This window comes from Ranitomeya variabilis, chromosome 1 (genome assembly GCF_051348905.1).
Source record: "Ranitomeya variabilis isolate aRanVar5 chromosome 1, aRanVar5.hap1, whole genome shotgun sequence".
In the NCBI taxonomy this organism is placed as follows: domain Eukaryota; kingdom Metazoa; phylum Chordata; class Amphibia; order Anura; family Dendrobatidae; genus Ranitomeya; species Ranitomeya variabilis.
The window spans coordinates 390,823,572-390,839,782 of record NC_135232.1 but is presented as its reverse complement, the minus strand read 5'-3'; the positions used below and the strand labels follow the sequence as shown (position 1 = coordinate 390,839,782).

Here is a 16,211-nt window from a genome sequence, read left to right as displayed (position 1 = left end):
GCCAGCTGGGGACAATGCGACTTGGATGATTAGTCCAAGGCAGTTCCTTTGCTTCTTCATGACCCAATCCCCTTGCGTATTTTTGCTGCATCCAAAACGGTTCATTCTATTCATGCAGTTACTTCCGCATGTGTTCATTGAACCTTGCAGATTTACCGCATCTAGTGACTAGCTCTGGGGGGCAACTATGCAGTGGAGACTAGTGTCTCCTCTGCAGATAATTGACATGCTGCGGCTCGTAAACACACACAGCAGGGGGGGATTACACAGCGTTAAATAGATATTAAATAAAAATCCCATCCACTGTGCTTGTATCATAGAATTGAGCATTTTGGAAGCAGTGCAGGTTAGATGCGTCCAAAACGCTGCTATTCCTGATTGTGGGCACGTACCCTTAGTGATTCCAAAATGCAATCTCAGGATGCCCATGGGTTGCCATTGCATCCAGAATCCACCATGTCTTCAATCTGTAATTATCAGAAATCTGTGCCTATGAGGATTACAATGTTGTGGGTCTTGGAATGTGGGGAAATGAAAACAAAGCCCTCATTGCTGCATTGGTGAAAAAAAAAAGTTAGATATTTTGTAATCTGTGGCTGAAAGAACAAAAATAAATAAAACTGTTGCATTAGGAAAACCATTGTAGGTAGTGTACTTGTTGGGTTATGGAATAAAGTCACCTGTCATTAAATTATCCTGTGACTGTTGGGGCAGCATGAATATGCTGACAGGCTTCCTTTCAAAGACGGTCAGCTTTGTTCCCCAGAAGTGAGGAGTATTATTAATTAAGTTGTCTGTAGAAATCTTCCACAAATACATCTGACTGCTTCATCTCTGTCACCACAGCTGCTTTCTTTGAAAACATAAGGCATGGGAGTTTTACTGCGTAAGAGGGCACACATTCCAGGAATTTGGAAATGAATTAGCATTTTACATTACCCTAGAGATTTGAGGGTTTTTTCTTTTTTTTTTTTTTTCCATCTCAGCAATGAAGATTTAGCTTCTTCTTTTTTTTAATTTATTATTTTATTTATTTATTTTTTGTTACTAAATTCTTTCCAGGACCTTTCTAATATCCACAAAAAGAGTTGATATAAAAATGAAGTGTCTTGGGGTGTGTGTGAGTGCGTCTGTGTGTATATCTCTATATCATCACTTATTGCATGTATGAGATTTGCCTAGTTGTCACGTGCTGACTAGATGCTTTCAACTTTCCTCAAAAGTAAATTGAGAGAAATCTCTAGCTAACACATGGCCACAAGCATGCAGATCAATTACATGCTGTTACGTGCCAACCTCTTGCACCAGCAATACCAGGTAATCTTAGCATGAAATGTCTGCAGTTTGTAAAGCAAAGTTACCAAACACATGAGATAAGAATATATTATGTCAATTGTGAAATCAGATCCATCAAAGTCAAGGTTAAAAACTCCCTTTAAAAGTTTTAATTCACCCTATGGAATTTCAGAGGGATGAGGATGTAGGAGTACAGTCAAGCTGACGCCCTAGGGTCAGAGGATTTTGTTGACATCTCTGAGAGTGAATGTCTCGCTCTTTGTAGTTTTCGGACGATGAGGGAGCAGGCTGTCCTTGCTTTCCAGTTGAAGAAACAGAAAAGCTAATCAAAGCCATTAGAACCTCTATGAATATTGAGGAACAAACCGCTCCTGCGCCCATTCCCGATATTGTGTTTGGGTGATTTTAGCATCTCAAACATAGAACCTTTTCAAGTTAATGAAATTATTTGTATATCTCATAAGATGGGAATGGAAGGAACCCGAGAGAAAGGAATTTCGCCTGTTAGCAGTAAATGGAAATACATCTTTTGAGGAAGACACTTTGGCTAAATGGGACAGACTTCCAAAAATTGTCACTATTTCCAAAGCCTCTTAAGTCATTGGTACCATTCAATGGCACAGGTTCTTAAAGCATTTGATTTGGGCTTCTAAAGAGAACCAGGGAACCCACAGCAGGTACCTTCAAGTTCAAACCATAGCAGCCTGACCTTAACCCCATAGAGAATCTACGGGGTATTTTCAAGACGAAGATAGACACCAGACCCAACAATGCAGAAGAGCTGCTATCAAAGCAACCTGGGCTTCCATAACACCTCAGCTGTGCCACAGGCTGATCGCCTCCATGCACGCCGCATTGATGCAAAAGGAGCCTTGACCAAGTATTGAGTGCATTTACTGAAGATACATTTCAGGCCAACATTTTGGATTTTAAAATAATTTTTCAATCTGGTGTTATCTCAGTAAATTAGAATACTTTATAACTTTTGGGTTTTCATTGGCTGTAAGCCATAATCATCAACATTAACAGAGATAAACACTTGAAATAGATCACTCTGTTTGTAATGACTCTCTATTATTTGAGTTTCACTTTTTGTATTGAAGAACTGAAATAAATTACGGAAACTTTTTGATATTCTAATTTAGTGAGAAGAACTTGTATCTTAAAACAAATGGCTCTCTTTACTATTGGAACAGGCCTAAAACTAGAATTCACATTGGTTCCACTTCACAATTTTGAGCTTAAAAAAAAGTTAATTTCCCCCAGACAGCAATCTGCATTAATTTGAGTTCCAAAGCAGGAAAAAGGTTTTGGATTCTATTCTTCTCTTTCTAATGTTAAAAAGCCAGAGTCTTTTCTACCAGACCACCATAAACCTAAAAATCTGAAAAGGTTCAGAATGGAATCCCATAAAATCTGCATTGCATCTTCTTTATGCAGATTCTTTTATGATGCCTACTATCCCGTCCCTAACCTGAAAGCTAGTGAAAGATTCGGAAGAATGGTGCTCAGAATGCAGGAAAAATTATGCATTTTTAATTCCAGGCGCTCCTTTTTGGAATCTCTGGCACATCGGATATTTAAAAAAATAGTTTCCAAAATGTCAGCTCATGTGCAAGAAGTCAGCAGGTCCAGTCTACCTTGCAAGAGCCAGGTCAAGGCAGGCTTGGCTATCTTGACAAAGCTAGTGTGGATGGTAAGTCTAGAAAAATCAAAACTTGTGCTGGAGAAGGTACAAATTGTTTTAGGCATTCTCCTAGATTCCAAGAATAAAAAAAAAGGTTTCTAAGTGCAAAAAATAAAGTAGTCTCCCATGTCTGAGCTGTTGGCCATGATACGTGCAACTTTGCGGAAAGCGATGTCAATGTTGGGTTCCCTGACCTCTTGTACCACTTCAGTGGTTTGGACTAGTGATGAGTGAGTATAATCGTTGCTCGGGTTTTCCCGAGCACGCTCGTGTGACCTCCGAGTATTTGTTAGTGTTCGGAGATTTAGTTTTCATCGCCGCTGCTGAATGATTTACAGCTACTAGCCAGGCTGAGAACATGTGGGGGTTGCCTGGTTGCTAGGGAATCCCCACATGTAATCAAGTTGGCTAGTAGCTGTAAATCATTCAGCTGTGGCGATGAAAACTAAATCTCCGAACACTAACAAGTACTCGGAGACCACCCGAGCGTGCTCGGGAAAACCCGAGCAACAAGTACACTCGCTCATCACTAGTCTGGACCCAAATTTACCATTCAGTTCCGCAATGGAAGACTTCCAAAAAGAGGAAAGTCTTAAATGGGCACCTGGACCAAAAAGATCCTGTTTCTTCGCTAGCATTTCGTTTCCTGAATATGGAGGAAAAATAGTTCAGAGGCATTTCCTTGGTAAATTCAACACGTCTAATCATAACCACAGATGCAATCCTCGAGGCTAAGGCTGGGTTCACAATGCGTCTTTGGCGTCCGTTAGACGGACTACGCTACACCGCAGCATAACGCGGTGTAATGCAGTCCGTTAACGCCGCCATTAAGTCCTATGGCGGACGCATCGCTAGCGCATGCCTACAGTGGGCGTGCGCTAGCGATGTGCCGTCATTGAGTGACGGACCCTGGGACGCGGGCTGCTGAGTTTCCGGGTCCGTCACTGCTAGCGCAGAGAGAGCATCTGCTAGCTCTATCTGCGCTAGCGCACTGACATATCGACACTTGCATTAACAGCAGCCCGTTAACGCATCTGTTGAACGGGCTGCTGTTAACGCAATGTGAACCCGGCCTAAGGAGCTCACATGGGAAACTTTTTGGTCCAATAAGTTTGGACAGACCAGGTCTTTTCTGCCTTTTCCAGTCTAAGGCAGTGTGCACACGTTCAGGATTTTTCTCGGTTTTCGCTATAAAAACCACGAAAAAACGCATACATTAAGCATTCTATTATTAGAATGCAATCTGCAATTTTTTTTGCACATGATGCTTTTTTTCCCACGGCGGAATCGCATTCCGGAAAAAAACTCTACCATGTTCATTCTTTGTGCGGAATCGCGGTGATTCCGCACACATAGGAATGCATTGATCCGCTTACTTTCTGCATGGGGCTATGCCCACCATGCGGGAAGTAAGCGGATCATGTGCGGTTGGTACCCAGGGTGGAGGAGAGGAGATGCTCCTCCAGGCCCTGGGAACCATATAATTGTTAAAAAAAAAAAAAAAATTAAAAAATCGTGATATTCTCACCGCAAGGCATTATTGGGAACGGGAGCATTGTGAGTAGCGGAAAGACTGCGGGGGACGCCGGAAGGTGAGAATATCACCATTTTTTTATTTTTTATTATTTTTAACATTATATCTTTTTACTATTGATTCTGCATAGGCAGTGCAGTATCAATAGTAAAAAGTTGGTCACACTTGTCAAACACTCTGTTTGACAAGTGTAAACAACCTGTCAATCAGTTTTCCAAACGATGCTACAGTTCGCTTGGAAAACGCTAGCATTCTGCAAGCTAATTATGCTTGCAATTAGCGGGAATACGCATGCCTATTCCGCATGCGATATACCCGCGGCAGGAGTTGCGGAATTGCCGCACGTGTGCACTTAGTCTTAAAGGGCTTTCGGCAGTAAAATTTGCACTACAGGAAATGCTTATAGTTATCTGAAGCTGTCACATGAGTCTTATCAAGCAACAGAAACACAGTTGACTACATAAATCACCAGAGTGGAACAGGCCCAAATCAATTATGGCAACGAAGAGGGAAATTCTCCATATGGCAGAAATACATTTTCTGTCTCAATCGGCTCTCCATAAAAGTGGAAAAGAGAAGAACAAACTGGATTCAAATTGAGACAGAAAAAGTGAACACTTAATCAGGAGGTTTTCAACCAGATCATAAATTATTGGAGGGGAGGAGGGGTCTCGGAACCAAATGTATTTGCAGACAAGGAAAACAGGAAGGTGAGGAATTATTGCTCCTTGAATCTTAGGGGATCCTTTCAATTAGTAGATTCTTTTTTATGAAATTAAATTTTCAGCTTCCTTAAACATTCTTTTCAATTGCTCTAATCCCCTCTGCCGTTTTGAGAAGTATCAGAGAGGAACAGGCATGAGTGACATTGGTGGTTCCCTTATGACCAAAGAGACCATGGTTCTCCTGGGCAAGAATCATGTCGATCTCTGATCCTCGAGTTTTTCCTGGACATGCCAGACCTGTTATCCCAAGGGCAAATTTAAGACCTGGAAAAAAATCCTAAATGGGTCAGTTCTAAGGGAGGAGAATGGTATCATACCAATTAAATTTCCCAAAAATGGGTAATAAATGATTGAGTCTCCCAGATTTGTAAGAGTAAGCTTCAGATCCAGACCAATGCTATGTCTGAAACCTCTCTGAGACTTAAACCTGGTACTTGCATTCCTCACTAGTGCCCCCATTCAAGCTTTTATATTCGGCACCTGTCAGGAACATTACTCTTAAGGCTATGTCTCCACGTTCAGGATGGCCGGCGGTATCGCCGCAGCGGCAAAGCCGCTCGGCGCTAAGCCCCGCCCCCTTTCTGGGACGCGATCATGCCGGATGTGTTAACTCTTCACATCCGGGATGATCGCTCGCTCCCATAGCGCCCTGTGATATGCCTTGCGGGGACGCTGCGTCCCCGCAAGGTGTACGGACATGCTGCGATCTGAAAAGACGCGCAGCATGTCCGGAGTCGCAGGGCCGCCGCGTGCGGGTTTCCACGCATAGTGGAGACGGGATTTCATAAAATCCCCTCCACTATGCTGGAACATCTGGACGCTGCTTGTTTGACGCTGCAGCTCTGCGCAGCGTCAAAAAAGCAGCGTTTCCTGACCGTGGAAACATACCCTAAGACTGTATTACTGGTAGCCTTAACTTTGGCTCACAGGATTAGCAATCTTTAGTCTCGATCAGCAGTCCAACCATTCATTTGGTTTCTGAATGGTAGAGTAGGATTAAATCCTTTTAGGTTCCATGAGAAATGGGTTGTACTTCACTGTTCTTGAACAAATTTTAAATTCCCTTGAGATTTTTGTCCCAAGCATGAGCATCCCCTTGAATTTTTATTTTTTACCCCTTTGACTTTTACTCGCCTTCCCCCTGCTGTGGTGCTAACATTCCTCTGCAGCTCCCAGTCTGTTTGGCAACAAAGATGGCATCACATAAGCTCATGTGACCGATTATAGCCAATCACTAAGCTCAACAGTGAGGCCAAGGTAATCTGCACCACTGTTGATCCCATTGACTTGCTGCTGCTGTACCCATATGTGCTGTAGTGATGTATATGTTGACTGACTGCAGTGGTGACATGGAGAACAGTGGCTCAGAACCATCACAGGAACGGGTTGGCAAACTAAGCTTTTTTTTTTTTTTTTATTGAAAGGAAATAATTTTTGGAAAAACCATTAAGAGTAAAGCCTGCTATATGTGAGATTTTTCAGCAGATTATAGGCTAATTAGACTTACCGTATTTTATTAATATCTGCCATTTAAATGGATCTGGCAGACTTTCATCTCATCTTATATATGGTGAGGCCTTAAAGGTGGCCATAAACATAATAGAACAGTTGGATGAAACTGCTGGTTTCATAGAGATTGGACAGCTTACTAATGTGTAATGGGGTGATGCCAACTCTCCGTAGACAGATGATGTTGACAGGTAGGCTCTGGGGAGAACCCCCACCAAAGTTGTCTGGCATTAATTTCCCTCTACCCACTAAAAACCTGTGCATGCTTGGCCAAATGAGATGAGCCTGTGATAATGGAATCCAACCTTACCTGATTGAGAACACTCGAGCATATTGAGCAATCTTTCAGCATAGACCAGAATAGTCACTTTATATTTTTGCAAGAAATATACAGTGCTCAAATGTTTTGTTTCTACAGAAATATGAATATAGACTGACTTGCCTTAAAAAAAAAAAAAAAAAAAAGTTTTGCTCAGGTCGTCCTTCTTTACACCATGCTGTCCACAGATCAGACTGCGTGAACAACATAATGGGTTCCTTTTTAATTAGAGTATAGCACAAATTCTAATGAATGAAGTCACACATTGGCAGTTAATATACGCAAATAATCCTATAATTATGTGCCTGTGGAGCTCTGATCTTGATTATATAGGTGAATGAGTTGCATAGCATTGACTCTCCTACCAAGTGTGAGACACTGATTCTAGTGACTCCAGTGCTGCTGTATTTACAGAATGAGGTGAGGACCCATGATCTCCGCAATCATCCCGTATGCCAAGCTGTGTCCAATTTTTATTTTTTTTATATACCGGAGAAATGTCAGTGCACTTGAATGTTTCTCTTTTGCGTAACCTAGACCATGTGCTGTAGGTTTAATTGGTAATAGTATATGATGGTGGCATTAAATAAGGTTACCAAAGAACATTATTTTGTCAAAATAGTTGGGCACTGCATGTTGTGAATGATTCCTAAATTGTTAATTTCTAAACAGAACTCGTGTTAACGATGCTTAACGAAGATATTCAAGGGAAAATTAGTTCTCGAAAAAACAGTGAAGAGACTAGGGAGCAATAGCGCAAATGGGGTGATACCTGTGATACAAAGGGTGAACAAATGGAGGGGGTGTATGTTCACCTTTATTATTTGCAATTACAACAATGAAAACCACTAGTACAGCTGCTGCAGAATTTGGGTAATAGACCATATGGAAAGTGGATGGAGGTGGGAGGCTTTCTTCTGCTGCTGTCAATATCCCCTCCTTTTTCTTTCATGTCACCCATTTTACATTCTTTTTTTTTTCTTTTCTCTCAATTTTTTAAAATCGCCTGAACTTTTATTTATCCAGGAGACACAGATCCATGTTTACAACTGATGTGTATGGATCAGTGCAAGCCTATTGGGTCCATGTGCTGTCAAAGGGGGTGGGGGGATTACTGCACAATTTGTGACTGTAACCTTAGATCTTTATACTGTCCACAATATCCAGAGACTGAGTTTCCTGACACAAACTCATCTCCTCATAGGCCTATGAGAGTATGTGAGCTTAGACTATTAGAACCACTGTCAGTCCGGGCATTGTGGTCCGTGTAAAGACCATGAATACAGCTGTTTGAACCCAGCCTTATGACTCATTCAGACATTCATTCAAATGTTACCCCTTGGATCCCGGTCAGACGCATCTCACACAGCCAAACCAGATCTCACACTTTGCACTGACGAGGGGCAGTACCTCAAAACAGTGTCTGCAAATTGAGATTCTGGTTTTGGCTTTTAGCCTAAGTCATGTGACAAGGCTGGATAAGGGGTCGACATTGACTTTTAGGATTGCTACTTCTTATATGTGGCATTTAAAACAAAAGTCACATGAGCAATTTATATCACTGAAGCCGAGAGAGAAGAACCCCTCACTCCCCGTGAAAATTCACTAGATTATATAGTAACTACATGGAATACTCCCAAAAGTATCTACACCAAGAAAACTGAGTACAAGAACACCACCAAGAATATAAAAAACTAAATAATTTTATTAAAGTATCTCATAAAGGTATCAAATACATCATAAATTATGACAGAGAGGGAAACAAAGATGGACACATGCTGTTACAGCAAGGAGAAAGTGGACAACCAAGTCACTAAGGGTGATTTGGATCATATATCAAAAATGCATGCAACCAATGGCAATAGTGTATGAAAATAAGAGAGACTGGTGACCAATCAGTAAAAATGAAATGCATATACCACCAAACTCATAAACCATAAAGGGTTAACCCAGCTTACCCATCATAGATGATGTCCACACGTCTCCCTGCTGACCCCTTTTGTTGCTCCTTTCGCGTGACAGCTTATTCAAAAAGGGGTACTAGAGTTCTAGTCCTCTTCCTCTCTGAAGAGACAATTTGCATATGCATATAGGTTAAATGAACACCACAATGTTTCTTTGACATTAAATACTGTCAATATAGTTCCATTTTTACTTTTTTTTTTCACACTGATATGTTTTTGTTTTAGGGATTCGGAATGGAAGACGCAATTTGGGAACAATATAACGTGACGTTACAAAAGGTGAGATTTACATATATATTTTTTTTCTAGGACAATCCAAACTATATTAACCAAGGTTAATGAGTTGATGGAAGGAGTAGAGCAAAATAAGGAAAAACAGTAAATTGAGGGGAGAAACTGGGGATACTGGTATTTAAAAGATCGACTGTGGTACTTAAATGGTTATTCCCCAAGAAATTCAATTCTAAATGCCCTGGTCTATTGACCGTGGTATGTAAGAGGATAAACCGCCAGGATCTGAGCTGGTAACAGCTCTAGCTGTTGCTGCAGGAGCTAATTTGTAGGTTTAGCCAAGCTCCTGGCAGTTAACCGTATGATCACCATAACCTACCTGTACTACTATTGTGGGAACACCTTTCCCATTATGACATGCATGTAAGTCAAATATCGTAAACGGTTTAAAAAGGTATTTAACCCCTTCGTGCTGCAGTCAATTTTTTTTTTTCTTTTTTACACCCCTTCTGCGAAGAACCATAACTTTTTTCCACTTACTCATATGAGGCTTTGTTTTTTAGTGGACTAGTTTTTACTTTTGAATTACCTCATTCATTTTATCATGTGATATACTAGATGGCTGGAAAAAAAATTCTAAGTTCTTTGAAGTTGCAAAAATTGTGCAATTCCATAAATTGTCAGTTTTTTATTTCCCATGCTCACTGTATGTTAAAACTGAGCAATATGATTATCCAGGTCAGTACGGTTACGCAGATACCAAACGTATAGTTTTTTTTTTTCTTTTTAATTTAAGTGGTCGGAAAAAAAAAATCCAAAATGTGTAGTGAAAAAAGCATGCTATCATTGAAAACATCATCTTGTGTTACTCCATCAGCAGAAAAATAAAGGTACAACGATCAGAAAATAGCGTTCTATAAAATAGTTTGTGTAAAAGCGCCAAAACATAAAAAAAAATATAAATGTGGTATCTCTGTAATCGTACTGACACGAAGAATAAAGCTGCCTCAATTTTACTACACGCAGGACAACATACAAAAAACAAAATTAAAAAAACAATTTCTAAATTGCTGGTTTTTGTTCAGTTTGCCTCCCAAAAACTGGAATAGAAAGCAATTAAAAAATGTCATGTGCCCTCAAATAGTACCAGTGAAAAAAAAAAAAAAAAAATCAGCTCGTCCCGCAAAAAACAAGCCCTCACATGACTGTCGGCAGAAATATGGAAAAATTATATTGCTCAAAATATGGCGATGCAAAAACTAGTTTTCCATTACGTCCCTCAGGACAGCACCATGGAGGACGTCCTTCCTTGACCTATAGCGGGACAGGATCATAGAGAGATTAAAAGGACCCTCCCACCTCCACCCTCCAGTGTTTTTCCTGTCCCTACAGGAACGGTTGTATGAGAAGTTGCTCCTAGAGCGAAGATAGCCTGTGGATTCTCTTCCCCCTGTCAAGTGGTTCGTGGCCGACACCTCACTGGGTAGAGGTCCCTCAGCTATCAGTGCTGTACCAGATGGACTCAGAGTTCGGGGGTCTCAGCTTTCCCTTTTCCCGGTCAGACGGACCGTGGCCGACTCCTCTTTGAGAGGTTCCTCAGCCAACAGTCAGCCTGTGCAATGGGCTTAGGGGGATCATGCGGCAGGTCCAATCCTTCCCCCTGTCAAGTAGCCCAGGGTGGAAACTCCCTGGTGGGGAGTTCCTCAGCCCCAGAGACCAGTCGAGCGGACGGGCTCCTGAGTAGAGCCACTTCCTCCTGGTGGGGGGCTCTCGGCTCAGACGCCGACCGGCAAAACACCACTACGTCCGAAAGTCGTGTGGTGGAGAAGGCCATTGCGCTTCCGGTGACGTCAGAGAGGAGCACCGGCACATAGGATTGGCGTGCTTTCCACGATGCAACACTGAAGGGGGCACAGGAGAAGAAATCATTGACAGTAATGCGGCATTCCTGACGGGACGCCGCTTCCTTCCACGGTAGGCTCTCGGGGTTACCAGCTCCCCCTGTCTTCTAGCAGGTGTGAAGCCAGCACAGGTGAGTGCATGGTTTAAATGTTGCATTGATGGCCTGGGCCTCTGGGCTGACTCTAGTCTCAGGCCTTTTGTGCCAAAGCTGTACCTGGAACCCATTTGCAGCTAGTCCTTGGACCTCTAGGCTATGGTAGGGCCATATGTCCAGGCTACATCTCATGACTGGACTTCAGTTTGTTGCAGGTCTTGTCTGCACAGAGCCTTATGATTGGGCTTCAGAGTGACTTTTTTGGAAGCATGCTTTCCATTTTCTGGTTCAACAAACAAGTGTTTCACTTTTCTTTGCAACTTAACTACTCCGTCCATAGGAGGACACCAGGTGTTAATTCAGCACATTGTCTCCATGAAGACTGCCCTCCAGCTGTGGCTCATTAATTAGCTCCTTCGGGTGGAGTCAGTCTGACAAATGAGATGTACTGTTCAGAGTGGAGATTTATCTGTAACTCTGATAGATTGCTCTTTTGCTTAAAAGTGTAAGTTTGGTCTCTTGTTTGGCACCTTCAAGCATGGCCTAGTCTCTCTGTGCATCTCTTTGCATCATACTGCTTCTATGCATCATATCGAGTGCCTCCGTGCATAATACTGCATCATACTGCTTTTATGCATCATATGGAGTGCCTCTGTGGCATCATACTGCATCATAGCGCCTCTATGCATCATATTGAGTGCCTCTGTGCATCATACTGCATCATAGTACATCTATGCAACATATTGAGTGCCTCTGTGGCATCATACTGTTTCATAGGGACTTTGTGCATCATATTGCTACATAGTTCCTATATGCATCATAGCGCTTCATAGTTACTTCATGTATCATATTGCATCATATTGCTTCATGGTCCCTATATGCATCATAGTGCTTCATTGTTCCTATAAGCATCATAGTGCTTCATATTGCCTTTGTGCATCATATTGCTTCATGGTTCCTTTATGCATCAGAGTGCTTCATATTGCCTTTCTGCATCATATTACAGCATATTGTCTCATGGTTCCTATATGCATCATAGAGCTTCATATGGCCTTTGTGCATTATATTACAGCATATTGCTTCATGGTTCCTATACGCATCATAGCGCTTCATATTGCCTCTGTACATTATATTACAGCATATTGCTTCATGGTTCCTATATGCATCATAGCGCTTCATATTGCCTTTGTGCATTATATTACAGCATATTGCCTCATGGTTCCTATATGCATCATAGCGCTTCATATGGCCTTTGTGCATTATATTACAGCATATTGCTTCATGGTTCCTATACGCATCATAGCGCTTCATATTGCCTCTGTACATTATATTACAGCATATTGCTTCATGGTTCCTATACTCATCATAGCGCTTCATATTGCCTCTGTGCATTATATTACAGCATATTGCTTCATGGTTCCTATATGCATCATAGCGCTTCATAGTGACTTTGTGCATTATATTACAGCATATTGCTTCATAGTTCCTATATGCATCATAGTGCTTCATTGTTCCTGTATGCACTATAGTGCTTCATAGTTACTTCATGCATCATACTGCTTCATTATTCCTATATGCATCATAGTGCTTCAGATTGCCTTTGTGCATCATATTTCTTCATAGTTGCTATATGCATCATAGCGCTTCATAGTGACTTTGCATCATATTGCATCGTATTGAATCAGATTACTTAATAGTGCCTTTGGACATCATATTGCATTATATTGCTTCATAGTTCCTATATTCATCATACGGTTTCGGTGCCCTGTGCCTCAGGGGGTATCATTAGTGTGTTGGGCTTGGTGTTTTTTTTTTTCGCCTCTGGCTGTGAACCACTGGGTTAGACCTTCTGTCTGGTGCCTTGTGTGGCCGCACATTGTATCATCGGTCTACCACTTCACATTTTTGTCTTGGGCCTCAACTCTGGATATAGAGTCCTTGTGTTTTTGGACCCAGATCCATCTTCTGTTACTTCATTCTTTATAAAAGGACTTAGTCAAGCAAACAGATATGCTTGAATTGGCTTAGTAAAATTTGCATTTCTTCTATTTGGAACAGATCTCTCAGGTAGGTTCTACCTTGAGTGCTAAAGGCAAGTCTATTACATAAATAGCTTTAAAAGATGACATACGTCATTTTGGTACATCCTATAATCCTATAAAAGTACATACTACTGTCCTGGGAGCGGAAAATCCCACGAGTTGAAAGGAAGGATTCCTTCCTCCTTGGAATGCTTTGCCCTAAAATATTAGGACCATCTACAATTTGCATAGTTTTAGGCGCTCCCTCAAAACACATTTGTTCAGAGCGGCCTATCACGTTCCCTAATCAGTCATTTTATGTTTGTGTGTGTAGCCCATTCACTATCTCCATCTATCCCCCACCCCCTGAAGATGGCTGTGCCATCATTGTAAATACAACATTGTTAATACACACTTGTACATTGTATCTTCCCCTCCTCATTGTAGATTGTAAGCTCTCACGAGCAGGGTCGTTTTATTTTGCTTTAATTATTATATGGTTGTTACTTATGACTGTTGTGTTTGAAACTGTTCAACTGTAAAGCGCTGTGGAATATGTTGACACTATATAAATAAAGTTTACTATTACTATAATTATTAATCCTTCCCAAACTCCACATTCGGCAATCAGACAGATTCTTGTCCCATAAGTCTGTTGCGTTTTGTTTACCAGGGACATTAGCACTGCCTTTTGTACCTTGTGGTGAAGCAGCAGCACTGTCATGTGGCAGAGGATCCCATACTCGTGGCTCTTATAGCAGTCACGGCTCCTAAGATAAATGAAAGTGTATCCAGGGCTCTTACTGTTAAGACCCCATAGTCTCACTGCCTCACAGTAGATAATCTCCCTCTGTGATGAGGAAGAAACCTACCTTTTCTCTAGCCATGGAATATGGTTACTCCCACAATGGCAGTCTGAGTGTATAAAGATCCCTGAGAAGATTGCCGCTGGGGATATGTATGTGCGTATATGTGTATCGTATATGTGTATATATGCATATATGGACAAATAAGTTGACATACTTATAATGTCTGGACTAATGACTCGTATAAATGCAGTTTCGAATAATTTCAAGTGTCGGAAGATTTTTACTAGCACCACCACCTTCATCGATTCAGAGTCCAGACTCCCTGTGTCTAACATCAAGTAAAACAGGAGTGATGATCCACGTTTCTCTTTCAGCGCTTCTGATAGAAGCCCAGTATTGGTAATGGCAGGAGATATTACCTGCCGGATGGTGTATTCCTTAGTTTCAATAATATCCAACCCTTACTTGGGGTTAGACATCTAAGGATTTGGAATAGACGTGATCTCCTGAATGAGTAATGTGCGTACATCCCAATGCTCTGCCAGTATCCATGTACTAACTGTTATTGGTTTGATCTTTCCCAGTCCAGGGCCTCTGTCCTGCAGGTCTCCTTGTAGTACGGTAAGCTGGTCTGTAACCAAGGCTTAACCTGAGCCCAGAAGGACCGATGAAGGAACAGTCCTGTTATAAGCTCATGCGGCTCATTATTGGTCGGTACAGTCCTCATTGTGTGGTGGCTGTGACTTTCACCATATTTTGCTGGGCAATAAGGTTCTCTAACCCTATTCTGGGGCTGTGATGTCTATAATTATCTATCACAATAAATAACTTGCTGTGGTTCGTTATTGGTATTGGAGTACAATGGGTGTATCTCACACTCTGCTTCTGATACTTATTTCGTTTACTACATTCATACTGAAATTGGCCATTATAGATGTATATTAGACACTCACTACAGTGAATTTTCTTTGCGGATCCCTTTAGATATCTATGGTTTTTCTGATCTTTCAGATCATTTATATATCTAGTCTGGTTTTTGCCTGGGACTTTGATTCCCGGGCTTCTGTACCCGCCCTGGAAGAGTTTCTTTGGTATTCTCCATGGTGCTGTCCTGAGGGACGTAATGGAAAAAGGGAATTAGACCTACTGGTAATTCGGTTTCCAGGTAGTCCCTCAGGACAGCACCCTTAGTTCCCTCCCTTATGTTTCTCTTTTTAGGCTTGTACAGGATTAATCTACCGGCAGATCGTTCGTCCTTTGGGTCACCATGGCTCGAAATTAAGATGAAGCCGTTAAATGGTTTATTACACACGTGTTTGTAAGGGCATGTTTAGACTATTTATTTCCATCCTTCTGTGGTACTTTGAAAAAAACACTGGAGGGTGGAGGTGGGAGGGTCCTTTTAACCTCTCTATGATCCTGTCCCGCTATAGGTCAAGGAAGGATGTCCTCCATGGTGCTGTCCTGAGGGACTACCTGGAAACCGAATTACCAGTAGGTCTAAGGCTACGTTCACATTTGCGTTGCGTCGGGCGCAGCTGCGGCAACGCATGCGTCATGCGCCCCTATATTTAACATGGGGGGCGCATGGTCATGCGTTGTTTGTGACGCATGTGTTTTTTTTGGCGCAAGCGTCAGGGCGCAGAGGACGCAGCAAGTTGCATTTTTGTGCGTCAAAAAACATGCCAAAAAAGGACGCATGCGTCACAAAACAATGCGTTTTGCATGCGTTGTGCGTTGCGTCTCCGACGCAACCCCCAACAACGCAAATGTGAACGTAGCCTAATTCCCTTTTTTCCCTTCACCCATTACAGCACTCCTTGTAGAGGCATCTGCCCACTAAGGCCAGGAAACCTACTGAAATGAAAGGGTGGTACCTCTACTCCCGAATCAGTTTGTTTCTTGTCCTGAAAAAAGGCGATTGAAGAAGCATTTGAGGCAATCTGGAAGAGTGGCTGCCAGCCTGCAATTCCGGCCTTCAGGTTCTGAAAGTGCCATCCGCTGGTCTAGTGGTGGCTCGTGTGTGCAGGCACGGGTGGTGGTGACAGACGTCTCCAGCCACCGCGCTGCCCTGTTCTGCGATAGGCACGCTGGGAGATGGCGCTCAGGAAGATGACGTT

At 42.1% G+C, this 16,211-nt stretch overlaps 1 protein-coding gene across 1 annotated transcript in view; it reads left to right on the top strand.

Annotated features, from left to right (window-relative positions):
- LOC143761175 (tight junction protein 2-like) overlaps nucleotides 1-16,211 on the top strand; it is a 72,271-nt gene that overhangs the window by 15,654 nt on the left and 40,406 nt on the right. Inside the window, exon 2 of the mRNA XM_077249085.1 lies at nucleotides 9,260-9,313. Coding sequence (XP_077105200.1) covers nucleotides 9,260-9,313 — 54 coding nt within the window. The remainder of the gene's footprint in view (nucleotides 1-9,259; nucleotides 9,314-16,211) is intronic.